The 20,201-nt window shown below is 47.2% G+C and overlaps 1 protein-coding gene across 7 annotated transcripts in view; it reads left to right on the forward strand.

Annotated features, from left to right (window-relative positions):
• The window catches only part of med23 (mediator complex subunit 23), a 120,745-nt gene that overhangs the window by 55,185 nt on the left and 45,359 nt on the right, over positions 1-20,201 (forward strand). For all 7 annotated transcript variants that reach the window (XM_067984535.1, XM_067984536.1, XM_067984540.1 and 4 more), the window contains 7 exons: positions 3,148-3,291; positions 3,391-3,536; positions 4,185-4,430; positions 5,034-5,176; positions 7,280-7,454; positions 16,258-16,421; positions 17,092-17,216. In XM_067984535.1, the coding sequence (XP_067840636.1) occupies positions 3,148-3,291; positions 3,391-3,536; positions 4,185-4,430; positions 5,034-5,176; positions 7,280-7,454; positions 16,258-16,421; positions 17,092-17,216 (1,143 nt within the window). The remainder of the gene's footprint in view (positions 1-3,147; positions 3,292-3,390; positions 3,537-4,184; positions 4,431-5,033; positions 5,177-7,279; positions 7,455-16,257; positions 16,422-17,091; positions 17,217-20,201) is intronic.

Here is a 20,201-nt window from a genome sequence, read left to right on the forward strand (position 1 = left end):
GCTGTTTTACCTGGAAGTTGGGTGTTGGGGGTGATGGAAGAGTGGACCACGGTGTCGCGGAGGGAACGGTCCCTTCGGGATGTTGGGAGGGGAGGGGAAGATGTGTTTGGTGGTAGCATTGCGCTGGAGGTGGCGGAAATGGCAGAAGATGATCCATTGAATGTGGAGGCTGGTGAGATGGAAGGTGAGGTCAAGGGGAACCCTATCGTTCTGGGAGGAAGGGGAAGGGGTGTGGGCAGAGATGGGATGGACACGGTCGAGGGCCCTGTCAACTACAGTGGAGGGGAATCCTTGGTTAAGGAAAAAGGAAGACATATCAGAAGCACTGGTGTGGAAGGTGTCATCGTCGGAACAGATGCGATGGAGGCGGAGAAACTGGGAGAATGGAATAGAGTCCTTACAGGAAGTGGGGTGGGAGGAGGTGTAAATAAGATAGCAGTGGGAGTCGGTTTTATAGTAGATGTTGGTTGACAGCCTATCTCCAGAAATGGAGTTAGAGAAGTCGAGGAAGGGAAGGGACAAGTCGGAGATGGACCATATGATAGCAAGAGATGGATGGTAATTGGACCAATACAGTCAACAATGTACTGGAAAAAGAGGTGAGAGAGGGGACCTGAGTAGAACTGGAACAAAGAATATGTCACACATCCCACAAAAAGGCAGGGCATAGCTAGGACCCATGCGGGTTCCCATAGCGACACCTTTTATATGGAGGAAGTGAGTGGAGTCAAAGGAGAAGTTGTTCAATGGAAGAACAAGTTCAGCCAGGCAGAGGACTGGTTTGGCCTCTGTTCATTGAAGAAGCGAGGGGCCCGCAGGCCGTCCTGGTCAGGGACTGGCCGTCCATAGTGAAAAGGAGGCAGTTGGAGTCAGCAAACTATTAAAGTGGCGGAGGGCATCGGAATAGACTGGACAAGGGAAGAAAAGAATAGAATCAAGATAGGAAGAAATAAGTTCTGCAGGGAAAGAACAGGCTGAGGAACAAGGTGTGTCTACCAGGGCAGTCCTGTTTGTGGATCTTGGGAAGGAGGTGAGAGTGACTGCCCTTGACATCAAGGCACCATTTGATCGAGTGTGGCACCAAGGAGCCCTCGTCAAATTGAAGTCAATGGGAATCGGGGAAAACTCTCCAGTGGCTGGAGGCATATCTACCACAAAGGAAGATGGTAGCCGTTGTTGAGGGCCAATCATCTCAGCCCCAGGACAATGCTGCAGGAGTTCCTCAGGACAGTGTCCTAGGCCCAACCATCTTCAGCTGCTTCATCAATGACCTTCCCTCCACCATAAGGTCAGAAATGGGGATGTTCGCTGATGATTGCACAGTGTTCAGTTCCATTCGCAACCCCTCAAATAATGAAGCAGTCAGAGCTCGCATGCAGCAAGACCTGGACAACATCCAGGCTTGGGCTGATTAGTGGCAAGTAACATTCATGCCAGACAAGTGCCAGGCAATGACCATCTCCAACAAGAGAGAGTCTAACCACCTCCCCATGACATTCAAGGACATTACCATCGCCGAATACCCCACCATCAACATCCTGGGGGGTCACCATTGACCAGAAACTTAACTGGACCAGCCATATAAATACTGTGGCTGTAAGAGCAGGTCAGAGGCTGGGTATTCTGTGGCGAGTGACTCACCTCCTGACTCCCCAAAGCCTTTCCACCATCTACAAGGCACAAGTCAGGAGTGTGATGGAATACTCTCCACTTGCAGCTCCAACACTCAAGAAGCTCGACACCATCCAGGACAAAGCAGCCCGCTTGATCGTCACCCCATCCACCGCCCTAAACATTCACTCCCTTCACCACCTGCGCACAGTGGCTGCAGTGTGTACCATCCACAGGATGCACTGCAGCAACTCGCCAAGGCTTCTTTGACAGCACCTCCCAAACCCGCGACCTCTACCACCTAGAAGGACAAGAGCAGCAGGCACATGGGAACAACACCACCTGCACGTTCCTCTCCAAGTCACACACCATCCCAACTTGGAAATATATCGCCATTCCTTCATCGTCACTGGGTCAAAATCCTGGAACTCCCTTCCTAATAGTACTGTGAGAGAACCTTCACCGCACGGACTGCAGCAGTTCAAGAAGGCGGCTCACCACCACCTTCTCCAGGGCAATTAGCGATGGGCAATAAATGCTGGCCTCCAGAGAAGATGAGGTCAGTGACGTTCTGGGAAACGATGGCTTGATGTTCGGCACTGGAGTCACGGTCCAGGAATAGGTAGGAGGAGGTGTTGGTGAGTTGGTGTTCGGCCTCCGCAAGGTAGAGGTCTGTTTGCCAAACAACAAAAGCACCGCCCTTGTCAGCAGGTTTAATGACAATGTCGGGGTTGGACCTGGGAGAATGGAGTGCTGCAAGATCAGAGGGAGGTCGGTTAGAGTGAGTGAGAGGAGTAGAGAAATTGAGACGGCCGATGTCATGCCGGCAGTCCCCAATGAAAAGATCAAGAGATGGTAAGAGGCCAGAGGGAGGTGTCCAGATGGAACGAGAATTCTGAAGATGGGAGAAAGGGTCTGCTGGGAGGGGCAGACTCCTGGCCAAAGAAGTGGGAGCGGAGGCGAAGGCAATGGAGGAAGAGCTCAGCATCGTGTTGAGCTCGAAATTCATTGAGGTAGGGGTGTTACGGGGATGAAACAGTGGCTATTGAGATAGAAAGTATAACATAATCTCGAACGCAATTCGATAGTATTTGAAAATGAAGAATATAAAAGGATGCAGAAAAGAGTGAACACTGCCACATGTATCATGGGCAAAATGGCAGCCTTGCGTCCTGTAATTTCTATATGTGATTCAGCCGCTTCATACATGATCATCGCTCGTGTACTGTCACTAAAGGGCAACCCCATAATCCTCTTTTCCACAAAAAACTACCTAAATTGAACTCGCTTCTGACACATAGTAGAAGGAGCTCATGAATTTCTTTGTTTCCAAAATTGAGACCATTCACTGTTGTTTTAATCTCTCGCTGCCCCACCACCTCCCCATGCTCCATTTCTAACCCCAGAACACTCTCTGGCATTTCCCATGATTTTTTTAAATTTTGCTGTTGAAATCCTCCTTTCCAATACACAAAGTATTTGTTGTCTGGAACTGCTGAGCAAATTTTCTTTGTAACTGTTGTCTTTATCTTATAGCTGGCAGGCCGAGGTTTAATAAAGGGGCGAGACCACCTGATGTGGGTTTTATTGCAGTTCATCTCTGGTAGTATCCAGAAGAATGCGCTGGCTGACTTCCTCCCAGTGATGAAGCTGTTTGACCTGCTGTACCCAGAGAAAGAAGTATGATTTATACATCAAATCAATCACATTGCAGTTATTTAAGTGTAGAAGGAAGAGTGCTTTCTAGATTCTGATGTGCTTATTTTTCTTTATTTGCAGTGCATTCCCGTGCCTGACATTAGCAAACCACAGTCTACTCATGCTTTTGCCATGACTTGTATCTGGATACATCTCAACAGGAAGGCACAAAATGATAACTCCAAACTGCAGATACCCATCCCTCACTCTCTAAAGCTCCACCACGAGTAAGCTGTTAAATGAATTTAAGGAGTTGGCATGTTTAAGCATAGTTCAGTGGAATGCTCTTGATTTTGAAATCGGTGGAATGGAAAATTGCAGGCAATGTGCCCCCCATTTTCCTATATATGTTGCAGGCAGGTGAGATTCCCTGTCACCAGTGCTGCTTGTGATGGCCGATAAAAGAGTTTGCCAAATTATTTCCTGTATTTCATTTAATATGTATTTTAACATTTTATTTCCATAGTAGAAATGCAATTAAAATTATCGGGTTTGGTAGCACATTTTACGTAATGTTGTTACGTGTATGACATTACCATTAGTACATGCATAAGACTTTGTACCATAAAGAATGTGTTCCTAAAAGGAAAAGGTGGAGAAAAAATGGAAACATTAATACACTGTGAAGAGGTACACTCCTTCTCCTGTACCCTCTCCTGGAGAAAAAAATCATAGTAAGCGTGTTGCATAGTGCAAGAAGACTTAAGTAAGGAGAGAAAATACTGTTGGAGTAAGTCATCCTCTGGAAAACAAAAAGGCTGATTTCTTATGAAAAGCATCACGCAATTTTAGTATAAGTCAGAAATTAATGTTTATTAATAACCATAAATGAAGCAAAGTAATGAACTTCACTTGTGTTTAATTATTTTCAATAGATTTTTGCAGCAAAGTTTGAGAAACAAAAGTCTACAGATGAACGATTACAAGATTGCCTTGCTGTGTAATGCATATTCCACTAATTCTGAGTGTTTCACATTGCCAATGGGAGTATTGGTTGAAACAATTTATGGGAACGGAAACTTGAGGATATCTCTTCCTGGAACAAACTGCACGGCTTCAGGATCTATTAGCCCACTGCCAATGAACTTATTAGATTCACTAACAGTTCATGCCAAAATGAGGTAGTCACTGGAATTTAATCTTGCTTAACTACAATGTGGCAGAATAATGTTTTTGTGATGGTTTGCCATTACTATCATTGTCATTAGTCAGTTGCCAAGTAGGTAATGAAAAAACCCTACAATGAAAGTAAGGACCAGTTTTCAAAAGTAAACTTGCATCATTTGATTTATATCTGAAATTATTACATTTGGTCCAAAGAAATATTGGTGGCGAAATCATAAATGACTACCCAAGTATAAATTGCAGTAGTAATATCCTATTCAGGGCATCATGTTTTTCCCATTAAAAATTAATTTAGTCTATGCAGATGTCAGTCAAGTGGCCTGAATAAACATGTTTCTTTGGCTCAGAAGACATTGTTTTGGGTTTTAGATTGTCATAAGAATAAGACTGCTTATTTATTGTGGCAATGACATCATAATAGCTGATGTTATTTTCATAGCATTCCACATAATTGCAATTAGCTTTCTATACTCTGCTAGCTGACTTACCTGTTGATAGCAATACAATTCTAGTCAATAGATGAAGCACATTAATGCTGATCTATAACAATAGTCTTACAATACTTGAACCTTTACTAATTTAAATATTCTGTATTTCAGCCTCATTCACAGCATAGCAACAAGGGTGATCAAGCTAGCCCATGCTAAATCAAGCCTAGCATTGGCTCCTGCTCTGGTAGAAACTTACAGTCGTCTTCTAGTTTATATGGAGATTGAATCTCTGGGAATTAAAGGTTTTATCAGTAAGTGTACTATTGTTGGAGGTATCTGTTAAGGATTAGTACACAATTTTGCTTTAAATTATTTTTTCTTTGAGTCCAGGAATCTTTGATTTCACTTATAAAGTATACATTTCTGAAGATTAACATTGCATGTTTTTGAGTTAAAAAATTCAAAAATGTATTTTGAGTACGGTAGAGCTAAAGGAATACTCCAGACTTGTGGAGCACTTGCTAGATTTCTGAGCATTGCTGATAAATCTTGCTTATTTGAATTGGGCCTTGGAGTAATTTTTAATAATAATGAAAATATTAAATTCTGGGAATCTGTGGCACACAATAGTTTCATCTCTGAGGTCCCCACGCCAAGCCAGTAGAAAGAAGTATTACTTTTCTTCTCTCTGTTTCTGCGTAAATCAATTGGACAGTCTCAGTTCATTTCCCAGTGCAAATTCTTAGCATTATAGTCCAAAATATGATACTCAGCGAGACTAAAAGGATGGCCAATTTTGGAAATGGAAATGTATTAGCGGTTACTCTTCTGAGGTCGGATTGAAGTATTTTGTTCAGGGCAGAATAGAGGTAGCTTTTCTCTATGTGTGATCTGATATCAGAATACTCAGAGCTGACAGTGAGTGAGGAAAATGATGAAACATTTTAGCCCAATTTAGAATTTAAAGATTCACTTCTCAATGGTACAGTGAACTTCCAGAATGAGTGTTTAAATCTAGCCCGGATTGGTAGAATTAACTCATAGTGAGTTCAAGATTGATTGCTGTCACAAATATAAAAAATTGGACTAGTGGAGTTATCCTTCCAAGATCAGGATAACTGTAGATATGTACGCTGATGACACCCAGCTCTACCTCACCACCACCTCACTCGACCCCTCCACTGTCTCTCATTTGTCACTCTGCTTGTCCAACCTGGATGAGCAAAAATTTCCTCCAACTAAACATTATCTTTGGCCCTCGCCGCAAACTCTGCCCCCGAGCCACCAACTCCATCTCTCTCCTTGGCCACTGTTTAGGGCTGAACCAGACTGTTCGCAATCTTGGCGTCCTATTTGACCCGGAGATGATTTTCCGTCCACGTATCCGCTCCATCACCAAGGCTGCCTACTTCCATCTCCATAACATCACCCGGCTCCACTCCTGCCTCAGCTCATCTGCTGCTGAAACCCTCATCCATGCCTTTGTTATCTCTAGACTTGACTATTCCAATGCTCTCCTGGCTGGCCTCCCATCTTCCACCCTCCATAAACTTGATCTCATCCCAAACTCTGCTGCCCGTATCCTAACTCGCACCAAGTGCTGTTCACCCATCACCCCTGTGCTCGCTGACCTACATTGGCTCCTGATCTGGGAACACCTCAATTTTAATATTCTCATCCTTGTTTTCAAATCCCTCCATGGCCTCGCCCCGCCCTATTTCTGTAACCTCCTCCAGCCCTTACAACCCTCTGAGATCTATGGGCTCCTCCAATTCTTGCCTCTTGCACATCCCGATTTTAATCGCTCCACCATTCGGGGCCGTGCCTTCAGCTGCCTAAGCCCTAAACTCTGGAATTCCCTCCCTCAACTTCTCCGCTTCTCTACCTCTTGCTCCTCCTTTAAGATGCTCCTTAAAACCTACCTCTTCCCTGTCCTAATATCTCCTTATGGCTCGGTGTCAAATTTTATTTGAAAATCGCTCCTGTGAAGTGCCTTGGGATGTTTTACTACGTTAAAGGCACTACATAAATGCAGGTTATTGTTGTTGATTATAGATATGCTGAATGTGCTTGACATTGATAAAATTCCCAAATTGCAACTTGCTGAGCATTAAAAAAAATTCTTTCCCCTACAATATTAGCTTTTACTACAGTTCCCTGTTAGAAGACAGTACAATCTTGGAGAGTTTATTTTTAGATTCCTCTTGTATTTGTATGCTTTCCTTTTTCTAATTGCAAAGAATAAAATTTCCAAAATAGCATCCTTAGCATTAGTAATCCAAATATTGAAAATTGCTGTCTTGTATGCTTATGGGCAATGGATTTAGCTTTTCTAAAATACAGATCTGAAAAAAGGCTAACATGGAAATTTCATGTATACAAAGCAGGCTAACCTTTTGGTCTTTTCTCTTTAGGCCAGCTTTTACCAAATGTTTTCAAGTCACATGCATGGGGGATCCTACACACCCTGCTGGAGATGTTCAGCTATCGCATGCATCACATCCAGCCTCACTACAGAGTACAGTTGTTAAGCCATCTTCATTCGTTGGCAGCTGTACCACAGACCAATCAGAACCAACTTCACCTATGGTAAGCTATTTTTAATCTTTCAATGTATTGTGTTTGTAAACGGGAACAATAATGTGGCAGAGGTGGGGATCTAATGCGCCACCTATGAACCTTTAAAATATGACTTCAATGACTGGAGTTATCATTGAGAAATGGAAATTACAGCACAGAAGGAGGCCTTATGGACATTGTACCGCTGCTATCTCCTTAACTAGAGCTATCCTAATCCCATATCCCTGCCTTTTACTCAAATCTCTTCATATTATTCTTTTCAAATACTTATTCAATAGCCTTTTAAATTATATAATCTCTGCCTCAATAACCACTTGTAGTAAAGCATTCCACATTCTAATAACTGTCTGTGTGAAACTTTGCCCCTTCTTCTATTGATTATCCTGAGTCCGTGCCCCTTTACCGGTTCAACAACCATTGGAAACAATATTTCACTATTCATGCTCTGAAAACTTTTCATAATTTTGTAAATCTCTATTAACCTTTACAAACAAACTCAAGATAAGATGATTACAACTACCCAATGCTTAAAATGTTTATAAATGTTTGAGACCACTCCTGAACAAAGTACCAGTTTCTCAGTATAAAATCCTACTTATTGGGCTCGATTTTGGCGTCGTGTTACCTGCGGGTTTCCAGCGGGGGGGCCCCGAAAATCAAGATAACCCATCACGTGACCGGATCGCGACGAAATCCCGGCCACTTCCGGGTACCGCGCTGACGTGCGGGGCTGCGCGCGCAAGCCCCGCTGGTGGGAATCCCGCAGGCAATTAAAGCCAGTGGGGTTCCACTTGAGTATACTTACCTTGCTTGTTGTGGTCATTTAATGAGCTGAAGCAGCTGTCAAAAGAGGAAGTGTGGGATTTTAGGTTCAAGGCAGTGAGTTTCACACACTGGGGGAAACAGTCCCTCTCGAACCAGGCGTGTTGCAGCCAGCAGCCTGTGGCAGGTGCCAAGGTGCACTCCACGGGGGAGAGCCCTCACCCACGCAGGAGGCCACCGCGTCACATAGGGCAACCCCTGCCCTCCACCACCCCCCGCCAAGCCAGAGGACAGACCGACACGAATCCGCAGCCCCAGTCCGAGGAACCACCCACCTACCCTGCACAACCCCTCAGACCAACACCTGCCAGATGGGTGGTGCGTTGACATCGTCGGAGGACGAACAGCATGACCAGCCCCAGCAGCCTCGCAGTCCACACCGTCCGCCTCGGAGACGTGGGGCCCCCCAACACGGTGCTGCGGCACACCCACCTGCACAGCAGGAGGGAGGGCAACCGCAGAGAGAGATGCGTCGCAGGAGGCACTACCCTCCGCACAGGGTGTACAGAGCGAGGCTCAGCTTCATGGACCTCTCCGAGGAGCAGTGCATACGTCGGCTCAGAGTCAATCGCCAGGTAGTCGCCGACATCTGCAGCCTCCTTAACGACGAGCTGCTCCCTGATGGACCAAGCAGCATCTTCTTACCTGTCGCCGTCAAAGTCACCACTGCCCTCAACTTCTTCGCATCCGGTTCCTTCCAGGGTGCCACCGGGGACATCACCGGGGTCTGTCAGTCCTCTGCACACAAGTGCATAAGGCAGGTCACCGATGGGTTGTTCCGCAGGGCCTCGCACTACATCAACTTCGCGCAGCCAGATGGAGAGGGCGGTTGGATTCCATGCCATGGCCGGCTTCCCACGGGTGCAGGGTGTAATCGACTGCACCCACATCGCAATACGGGCACCTCCGCATGAGCCAGGGCTGTTCATCAACAGGAAGGGGTATGACTCCATGAACGCCCAGCTCATCTGTGACCACCGCCAGAGATTCCTACACGTGTGCGCCAGATACCCCGGCAGCTGCCACGATGCCTTCATCCTCAGGGAGTCCGCCGTCCCGCCCATCCTGCAGGCACCCAACGCCGGCAACGGCTGGCTCCTCGGCGACAAGGGGTATCCCCTCCACACGTGGCTCATGACACCTCTGAGGAAACCCATCACCGAGCCGGAGCGTCGGTACAATGACAGCCACACTGCTACCAGGTCTACAATTGAGCAGACCATAGGGCTGCTCAAGATGCGCTTCAGGTGCCTTGATCGTTCTGGGGGAGCGCTGCAATACACACCATTCAGAGTGGGACGAATCATAGTTGTCTGCTGTGCCCTGCACAACATGGCCCAACAGAGAGGGGTGCCGCTGGAGGAGGCCCTATCCACACCCGCCACCCACATTGAGGACGGCGAGGAGGAGGAGGAGGCGGAGGAGGAGGACGCGCCGGAGGAGGAGGACGCGCCAGAGGATAGTGGACGACCCATGCGCCGAACCACGACTCACCGGGATGGTCGCCGGGCCAGGGAGGCACTCATACGTCAACGGTTCTCCTAGAGTCAGACACGGCGAGGCGCTCGCATCTCCTCACCTGCACATGCGAGCGGCCATACCAGCCCCCTCCACTGAAGACTGTTGCCAGTAATCCTGCACCCACAGCAGTGTGCCCAATGGGCGGCAGCAGGTGTTCGCCGTCATGATGGCCTCCACGGAACGCACAGGCCGCGGAAGAATGGACGAGAGATGGCAGGAGTGGTGAGAATAGAGTATTTAATATCTCCAATGTGACATGATATAAAAAAAAAATTTACAAATTAATAGACACCCTGGTGTATTCCCTTTGTGATTATAAGGCCTTTGCATTTCTTTTCCGGGTACCCCTACGTGGTGCTACCCCTGTGGCTCCAGCAGAGGTAGTGGCAGGTTGCTCGTGTTCTCGCCTTGACCGGGTAGATGCTTTTGGCGGACGGCCCCTGGGTTTCGGTGCCCGTGAGGGCACCTCCACAGACTGCTCCTCCTGCACCGGGGCAGGGGCAGACTCGGCCACCTGGAGAGGAGGCACCATTGCGGGTACTGGTTGAGAGGTGGGCGACGGGTGGGACGTAGGGGCGCCTTGAGAAGCGTCCCCGCTTCCATGTCCCCGGTCACCATCATCCCTCTCGTGGCCTCGGCCCGCATCACCCCTTCCACCCTGCTGGACGACAGTTTGGATGGCATGTGTGAGGCCTTGCAAGGCCACCCCTAGTGTATCCGTCAGCCTGTTGATGGCGGCGGAATGTTGCTCACCCTGAATCCGTACAGACGTTGTCAGGGCCTGCAAGGACTCGATCTGGAGCTGTGCGTAACGCTCGAGGGAGGCCAGCCTGTCCTCCACCGCAGACAGTCCCGCACCTACCCGCGACACTGTGTCGCCGGTACCCTCCTGTGCCTGCGCCACCAATGCCCGCATGCAGGAGTTGGACTCCTCCATCGCCTGCGCTATTGTGGACAATGCGCGCGGCACCTCTCCCAGTACCTCAGCAATTAGCTGGTGCCCCTCGACGACTCTCCTTTTCACTGGTGGCCCCCTGGGTTCAGCATCTGGGTCCGGCTGAGCAGAGCCTGGAGATGAGTGCTGCCTCCGTCGCGGACCCTCCGCGGCTGCCCCTGCCACCAGGGTCTGCTCATGCTCACTCGTGCGCGGTGACTCACCAAGTGCTACCCCAACTAGTTGGCGAGGGGGACCCACCGAGGTGCGTGTCTCTGCGCTGGTGGATGGTTGGCTCTGATGTGACGATGCACCCTCAGAGACCGCCATGTCCTCTGAGGAATTGCCCTCCTCGATCACTTCACACACAGACGGACCTGCAAGAGAACAGAGGGCACTTTGAGGCATGTGGACCAACTTGACAGTGCGCCTGATGGCAGGTGATGATACGGTAACTCGCGATCATGGGTGTTGAGTGTCAGCTTTCCCTTACCGGCCGTTTCGGCAGCGACACACTCGCCATCAGCCACCGACAGGCAATGTCGCGTGCGGGCGAGGTCGAGCGCCTCCACCTCGGCGTCGGTGAGCTCCACCACTTGCGGCGGGCCACCTCCGGTGCGTGCCCTTTCGCGATTGTTCTTGCTCCTCTTCTCCTGTGAAGGCAAAACACAGATGTGTGAGTGGGTGCGTATTGCATCGTGGGACGCATCGAACATCGGTGTGGGTGGGTTGAGCGTGGCGCAGATGGATGGGAGGATGCGTGTGCCACATGCCCATCCCATTGCATGGGGATTGGGGTGTGTGGTAGTGTTCGGGTGGGGTCAGGGACGGTGGGTACTTGCGTGCACGGCGAGGATGGTGAATGAGTGGCTGTGAGGATTGCTGATGGAGCGCTGTGGTGGCTGTGCAGGAGGGGTTGTGATCTGTTTGGCGTGATGGTGGGGACGGGCTGTGGGAGCGTGCGTTGGTGTACTCACCTTGCCAGACCTAGTCAGGTCATTGAAGCGCTTGTGGCACTGCTCCCAGGTCCTTGGAGTGTTGCCCCTGCTGCTCACCTCCGCCGCCACCTCTGCCCATGCCTTCCTGGTGGCGGCGGCAGGGAACTTGCGTCCATCCTCCGGGAAGAGCGTGTCCCTCCTCCTCCTCACGCCCTCCAGCATCAGCTGCAGCGCTAGGTCTGAAAAACGGGGCGCAGCCTTTCCCCTTGGCTGAGCCATCGTCAGAAACCTATTGATTGCAGCAGATGGGGCTTTGGGAGACTGCCCCTTTAAGTGGAGCTCCTACATCGCGTCGACGGCACTGCGCATGCGCAGCCGGCCGGCACGCAGCTGGGGAGCGGAGAACCCGGAAGCAGGGCTTAATCGGTCCAATTATCCCGCGATCACGTGGGGGACGCACGCGATTAGCCGTCCGCGTTTTCCACGCTCCCGGAGGACCACCCGCTGGGAACCCGCAGGCCTGCTAAATTCGAGCCCATTATGTTGTCCCTGGATCCCTTATTTAATGGAAATATTTGAAGTATTAAAGCAGAATATAATTTTATCTTTGTTTGTATTATCTTTATAACTGGAACACCCCAGGTTTGTATTCTGTTTGTAGATATAATAAAAAAAAGTCGTAATTGTAAAATTGTTTTGTTTTAGAGGTATTTTCGCTTTTGATGCTAATAAAGGCAATCATTTTGAAATAATAGGAATGTACATATCTTATCAATTGTATTCTTTTTCGCTTTAAAGACAAAGAATACAATTAGTAAGTACTCTTAAGAGAAAAGCGTCTTCTATCCCTTGCACTTTAATGTTTCCAAAATATTTTGAGGGAGGACTCCTTTCTGTTAGGAGAAATTATTTATAGCACTCTCATATCTTCAAGCAGACTAACCATTTTAGGCTAGGTAGACAACCTATTTTGCTCCATATTGAATACTTACACTTGCATAACAGAAACGGTCATCATTCTACAACAGCAACGTGCACGAATATGTAGTGCCTTTAAATTAGGCAAACATCCAAAGGCATGAAGGCTGTAACCTCAATAGTGGAGCAGAGGGAAGGGGAAACCCGCAGAAGACCAGAGTCTGAAGGGTGGAGGGTGTGAGCTGGAATGTAAAGAAAAAAAAGGAAGATGTCCCAAGGCACATCTGAACAATAGTGTTTGTCATTCTTGTTGTATAGCCAAATATGGCAGCCAATTCACTCCCAGCAAGGTCCCACAAACAGCAAATGAGATGAATAACCACTTAATTTGTTAGATTTTTTTATTCGTTCCTGGGATGTGGGCGTCGCTGGCAAGGCCGGCATTTATTGCTCATCCCTAATTGCCCTTGAGAAGGTGGTGGTGGGCCGCCTTCTTGAAGCACTGCAGTCCATGTGTTGAAGGTTCTCCCACAGTACTGTTAGGAAAGGAGTTCCAGGATTTTGACCCAGCAAGGATGAAGGAACGGCGATATATTTCCAAGTCGGGATGGTGTGTGACTTGGAGGGGAACGTGCAGGTGGTGTTGTTCCCATGTGCCTGCTGCTCTTGTCCTTCTAGGTGGTAGAGGTTGCGGGTTTCAGAGGTGCTGTCGAAGGAGCCTTGGCGAGTTGCTGCAGTGCATCCTGTGGATGGTACACACTGCAGCCACTGTGCGCCGGTGGTGAAGGGAGTGAATGTTTAGGGTGGTGGATGGGGTGCCAATCAAGCGGGCTGCTTTGTCCTGGATGGTGTCGAGCTTCTTGAGTGTTATTGGAGCTGCACTCATCCAGGCAAGTGGAAAGTATTCCATCACACTCCTGACTTGTGCCTTGTAGATGGTGGAAAGGCTTTGGGGAGTCAGGAAGTGAGTTACTCGCCACAGAACACCCAGCCTCTGACCAGTTCTTGTAGCCACAGTATTTATATGGCTGATCCAGTTAAGTTTCTGGTCAGTGGTGACCCCCAGGATGTTGATGGTAGGGGATTCGGTGATGGTAATGCCGTTGAATGTCAAGGGGAGGTGGTTAGACTCTCTCTTGTTGGAGGTGGTCATTGCCTGGCACTTATCTGGTGCGAATGTTACTTGCCACTTATGAGCCCAAGCCTGGATGTTGTCCAGGTCTTGCTGCATGCGGGCTCGGACTGCTTCATTATCTGAGGGGTTGCGAATGGAACTAACACTGTGCAATCATCAGCGAACATCCCCATTTCTGACCTTATGATGGAGGGAAGGTCATTGATGAAGCAGCTGAAGATGGTTGGGCCTTGGAAACTGTCTTGAGGAACTCCTGCAGCAATGTCCTGGGGCTGAGATGATTGGCCTCCAACAACCACTACCATCTTCCTTTGTGCTAGATATGACTCCAGCCACTGGAGGGTTTTCCCCCTGATTCCCATTGACGTCAATTTGACGAGGGCTCCTTGGTGCCACACTCGGTCAAATGCTGCCTTGTTCTCGAGGGCAATCACTTTCACCTCACCTCTGGAATTCAGCTCTTTTGTCCATGTTTGGACCAAGGCTGTAATGAGGTCTGGAGCAGAGTGGTCCTGGCGGAACCCAAACTGAGCATCGGTGAGCAGGTTATTGGTGAGTAAGTGCCACTTGATAGCACTGTCGACGACACCTTCCATCACTTTGCTGATGATTGAGAGTAGACTGATGGGGCGGTAATTGGCCGGATTGGATTTGTCCTGCTTTTTGTGGACAGGACATACCTGGGCAATTTTCCACATTGTCGGGTGGATGCCAGTGTTGTCGCTGTACTGGAACAGCTTGGCTAGAGGCGCAGCTAGTTCTGGAGCACAAGTCTTCAGCACTACAGCCAGGATGTTGTCGGGGCCCATAGCCTTTGCTGTATCCAGTGCACTCAGCCGTTTCTTGATATCACGTGGAGTGAATCGAATTGGCTGAAGACTGGCTTCTGTGATGGTGGCGATATCGGGAGGAGGCCGAGATGGATCATCCACTCGGCACTTCTGGCTGAAGATGGTTGCAAACGCTTCAGCCTTGTCTTTTGCACTCACGTGCTGGACTCCGCCATCATTAGTGTTTTAGGTAGAGGGTTAAGTGTTGGATGGGGCACCGGGAGAACTCTCCTGCTCTTCAAATAGTTCTATGGAATCGTTTACATCCACCTGAACAGCGGATGGGCCCTCGGTTTAACTTATCATCTGATAAATGGCACCTCTAACAATGCATCACTCCTTCAGTATTGCAAGGAAGTATCAGCCTAGATTATGTGCTCAAATTTTGGAGTGGGGCTTGAGCCCCAGACCTGACTTGGAGGATAGAGTATCACCACTGAGCCAAGCTGACACTTGTAGGGTTGGAGACAATTGCAGAGGTAAGATAGAGGCCAACCCTGGCGAGATTGGTACATGAGGATGAACTTGAACACAAAAGGTGCTGGTCTTGAGCTGTCAGTCATTCATTAATCTAATATTAGCTTATTTCTCCAGTGTTATTCTCATTGAAACCATACGATTGAAATGGGTATAGTGTTAGCTATAATTATCAACATAAGAAGGAACAAGAAAAGTCATCAAGCTTATCCTTTGTGTGCAGGATCTGGAAAAAACATCTTTTTAGTCTCTCCTCATTCCATGTTGAATTGAGAAAATGTATAATTTTTTTAATGGTCCACCTTCCCTGTAATAGCTTGCACGTTGTTACACAAATTAGCATGTAAATGTGAAGTAATTGTTACGCAGGTACATCTAACTTGCCGTTTGCTTTGATTTATAATCGTGTTCTACTGCTCTTTTTTAGTTATTTAGCACAAAAAAGATTATCGTGACCAAAACCAGGCTCAGCGTGCTAAGTGTTCTCTCACTAATCATTTATGGAGAGTTAGTGTAATTTCCCTGAAATTTTGTCAGCAACCCAATCTACCTACTCATTAATGGAATTACTGCTATACAAATTTAGATACAAGTGGGATACAAAGGGTTGCCACTTTAAATGAAGCCTCAAACTAATATCTTACAAAAATTGGATAAATTACCATCTTCAGATATGAACCCTAACCTAAAGAAGGGATTGATTAGATTAGATTAGAAATTTTAAGCATAAAAGATACTTGACCACTAGGATTTCTAATCAAGGATTTCTGTGCTCATAACATTAATCTGTAATACAACATCTCATTCCATACCATTTTTATGATTAAACAATGAAAAAAAGACATGTTCCCCATCATGCCTGCAGCTTCAAAAGGCCATACACAATCTGCTTTGTGGATTCTACTCCATTTATTTAATCTCCTGAGGATGTGTTCTGCTGTTTATGCTAGCATTTTTGTGAATTAGAACTTAACTTTGCAAGTGGATACTTTAATTATCATAATTAGAGTAGGTCATATAAGTTTTAATAACCCGTAGCCCTGGTGACGGGGCGGGGGCAGTGATTGTAGTTCATATATCTCAACACAGGCAGGTGTAATTTTACTGGTGTGGCTTTTGCACTGGTGTGACTAGTGTACTGGGATTTTGCGATACTTCTATAACCAAATCTTGGAAAAGACTTGAGTATGGAACTATAATTCCTGCTGTAACTTACTAATTGTCTTTGGCCATTTAGTGTTGAAAGCACAGCTCTCCGGCTGATCACCGCATTGGGCAGTTCAGAAGTCCAGCCCCAGTTTACTCGGTTTCTCAGTGATCCCAAAACAGTTCTTTCTGCAGAGTCTGAGGAACTGAACAGAGCTCTTATTCTAACTCTAGCTAGAGCAACACATGTAACTGGTAAGTATTAACCTGAAACTTCAGTTGTGTTACAATTGCATTGTGAATTATCCATAGTTAGAATGTGATTATTTTGAGTCAAATATTCTGTAATTCACATCATTTAACAACTGATTTATTGCTTTGTTCCTGGAATTTTAAAAAATTTGTTCTTGAGATGTAAGCAACACTGGCAAGTTTTCATTTTTTGCTCATCTCTAGTTGCCCTGAGAATGAAGTGGGCTTTCTTGAACCACTGTGTACTTGTGTTTTATTAAATAACAGAGTGGTTTGCTAGGCCACTTCAGAGGGAATAGGGAGTCAACCACCCTAGTGTGGGAGTGGAGTCATGAATAGGCCAGAACGGATAGGGGTGGCAGGTTACCCTTCACTAAGGGACATTAATGAACTAGTTAGGTTTTTGTGACAATCTGGCAGAAGCTTTCATGCTGTTTTTTCTGGTGCCAGCGCACAAATTAAGAGATGTATTGAATTCAATTTCACAACTTGCCATAGTGGAATTTGAAATCATTGCCTCTCATAACCATAACTACTACAGTATTGTAGTGGTCATGACCTCTGGGTTGCTAATCCAGTACCATAACCACTGCACTACCTATAATAATGTCATACTGTGCTACTACTTGCATCATCGTCTAATGTTTATCCTGTCTTTTAAAAAAAAATATAGACTTTTTTACAGGCTCAGAATCTATACAAGGTACCTGGTGTAAAGACATTCTACAGACAATCATGGTTTTCACCCCTCACAACTGGGCTTCCCACACTCTCAGCTGTTTCCCAGCTCCATTACAGGTAAGATTTTCTTTAATTTGAAATTTTGAGTTAACCTGTTGGTAAATATTAGCACACTACACATACAAATGCTATGCTAAACCTTTATAAAACACTGGTTAGGCCCCAGCTGGAATATTGTGGCCAATTCTGGGCACCACACTTTAGGAAGGATGTCAAGGCATTAGAGAGGGTGTAGAGGAGATTTACTAGAATTGTACCAGGGATGAAGGACTTCAGTTACAAGGAGAGACTGGAGAAACTGGGGTTGTTCGCCTTAGAGCAGAGAAGGTTAAGGAGAGATTTGATAAAGGTATTCAAAATTATGAAGGGTTTTGATAGAGTAAGTAGGAGAAACTGTTTCCAGTGCCTGAGGACACAGATTTAAGGTAATTGGCAAAAGAACTAGAAGCGACATGAGGGAAAAAAAAAATTTACGCAGCGAGTTGTAATGATCTGGAGTACACTGCCTGAAAGGATGGTTCCATAATAACTTTCATAAGAAATAAGAGCAGGAGTAGGCCTTAGAGCCCTCAAGCCTGCTCCACCATTCAATCAGATCATGGCTGATCTTCAACCTCAACTCCACTTTCTAGCCCGATCCCCATATCCCTTGATTCCCCTAGAGTCCAAAAATCTATCTATCTCGGCCTTGAACATATTCAATGACTCAGCATCCGCAGCCCTCTGAGATAGAAAATTCCAAAGATTCACAACCTTCTGAGTGAAGAAATTCCTTCTCATCTCAGTCTTAAATGGCTGACCCCTTATCCTGAGACTATGTCCTCTAGTTCTAGACTCTCCATCTAAGGGAAACAACCTCTCAGCATCTACCCTGTCAAGCCCCCTCAGAATCTTGTATGTTTCAATGAGATCACCTCATATTCCAGAGAGTATAAACCCAATCTACTCAATCTCTCCTCATAGGACAACCCTCTCATCCCAGGAATCAATCTAGTGAACCTTTGTTGCACTGCCTCTAAGGCAAGTATACCCCTCCTTAGATAAGGGGACCAAAACTGTACACAGTACTCCAGGTGAAGTCTCACCAAAGCCCTATACAATTGTAAGATTTCCTTACTCTTGGCCTTTATTGCAAGGGGGTTGGAGTACAACATGCCATTTGCCTTCCTAATTGTTTGCTGTACCTGCATGCTAACTTCTTGTATGAGGACACCCGAATCTCTCTGAACACCAACATTTAATAGCCTCTCACCATTTAAAAAATATTCTGTTTTTCTGTTCTTCCTATCAAAGTGAGTAACCTCACATTTCCCCGCATTATACTCCATCTGCCACCTTCAAAAGGGAATTGGACAAATACTTGAAGGGGAAAAATTTGCACGGCTATGGGTAGTGAGACTAATTGGATAGCTCTTTCAAAGAGCTGGCACAGGCACGATGGGCCGAATGGCCTCCTATACTGTATCATTCTATGATTCTATACTAAAATAACAGGCAGGAAACAACCAGATTGCACCTACCCCACACTCGTGATGGCTGGAGCATCATGACTACACACTTCCCACCAAAAAAACAAAGAAAAATCCAAGGCCAATAAGGGACAAAATACTCTCGAACATTCCTTTCTGACCCCCTCAGGTGATCGAAACCAGTTCAGGAGCTCCCTCGTGAAGGCTTGCAGAGAGTCAGCACCCACTGCACCAGCCAGCAATGCTTTCCAGGGGCAATATATGTACACTAGGCCACTGGGAGAGATTCTTACTTAACTTACGAAGACAGATTCACTGCTGTCTGTTCTGCTGACCGTGCAGAGATTGTTTCTCCCTCTCTGCCTTTCTGTTGCCTGGATTCCCTTTGCATCCTTTCTGGTGCTTTTCTAACTTCTGGGCCTCCGACGAGGAATGGGTTTCCCAGGACTCAGGAAACCCGGCAGTAAAAGGGAGGCAGGAGCTGCCGGCTCAAGAAGCCTTTTACAGAACTCCTTGTGGGCCAGGAGGAGCAGGAGTGCTTCCCCGGGCCCCTCAAGGAAGCCTTTGGCCTCCCCTCCCCAACCCCCCGACCCCCCCCCCCCCCCCCCCCACCCGTCAGCACCGATCCCTTGCTCCCTCCCTCCCGCGATGGCCTCTGTTTCCCTCCGCCCTCCCAATTGCCTGGGACCATCCCCAAGGGTGCCCTTTAAATTCGGCAGGACCTTCATGCCCCCGGCCTTGTTGGGTTTTCCCCACAGTCTCCCTCACCCTCCCCGCTTCCCCATAAATATTGAGGCCCTGTTTGTTGATTTTTAAAAAGTCTCCCTTCGAAGACTGGCAGGGATCAAAGACATTTGTCCACCAAAATGCAGGGTGTTTCCTGAATGACCAGAAATTGCTAACTAATGAACCATTGTTTGGGAACTCTTCCAAACAATGGCTCATTCCGCATTTAAACACCTCTCAACTGCCACTGGATTGACAACTCAGGATGGGACTACCCATAGCAGCTAATGACTGCTGAAAATGCATATTAAGTCAGCTCTTGCCTGGGTCTATTTCGTAGAAAAAATAGCGTCAGAATCCGAACCCTAACAGTGACCAAGAGCTTGGTCAAAGAGATGGGTTTTAAGGAAAGCCTTTAAGGAGCAGAAAGAGGTGGTGGTTTTAGTGGAGGAATTGCAGGGAATGAGGCCTAGGTGGCTGAAGGTGGGGAATGGTGGGGTAAGAGAAAGGGGGATTCACAAACGGCCAGAGTCAGAAGAACAGAGAGTTTAGTAGGTTACAGAGATGGGGAGGGACAAGGCTGTGAAGGAATTTAGGAAAAGATGAGAATTTTAAATTTGAGATGCTGGGCAACTGGGAGCGAACGTAGGTTAATGAGGACAGGAATCATGAATGAACAGGACTTGATCAAAAATAGGATATGGACAGCAGAGTTTTGGATGATCTGAAGTTTATGGAGGATGGGAGGCAGGCCAGGCGAGCATTAAAGGAATCAAGTCTGGAGGTAACAACAGTATGAATGAGGGTTTCAGCAGCAGAGATGGACAACATTGTGATGGAGAGGATA

Source organism: Heptranchias perlo, chromosome 5, assembly GCF_035084215.1.
Source record: "Heptranchias perlo isolate sHepPer1 chromosome 5, sHepPer1.hap1, whole genome shotgun sequence".
Classification (NCBI taxonomy): Eukaryota; Metazoa; Chordata; class Chondrichthyes; order Hexanchiformes; family Hexanchidae; genus Heptranchias; species Heptranchias perlo.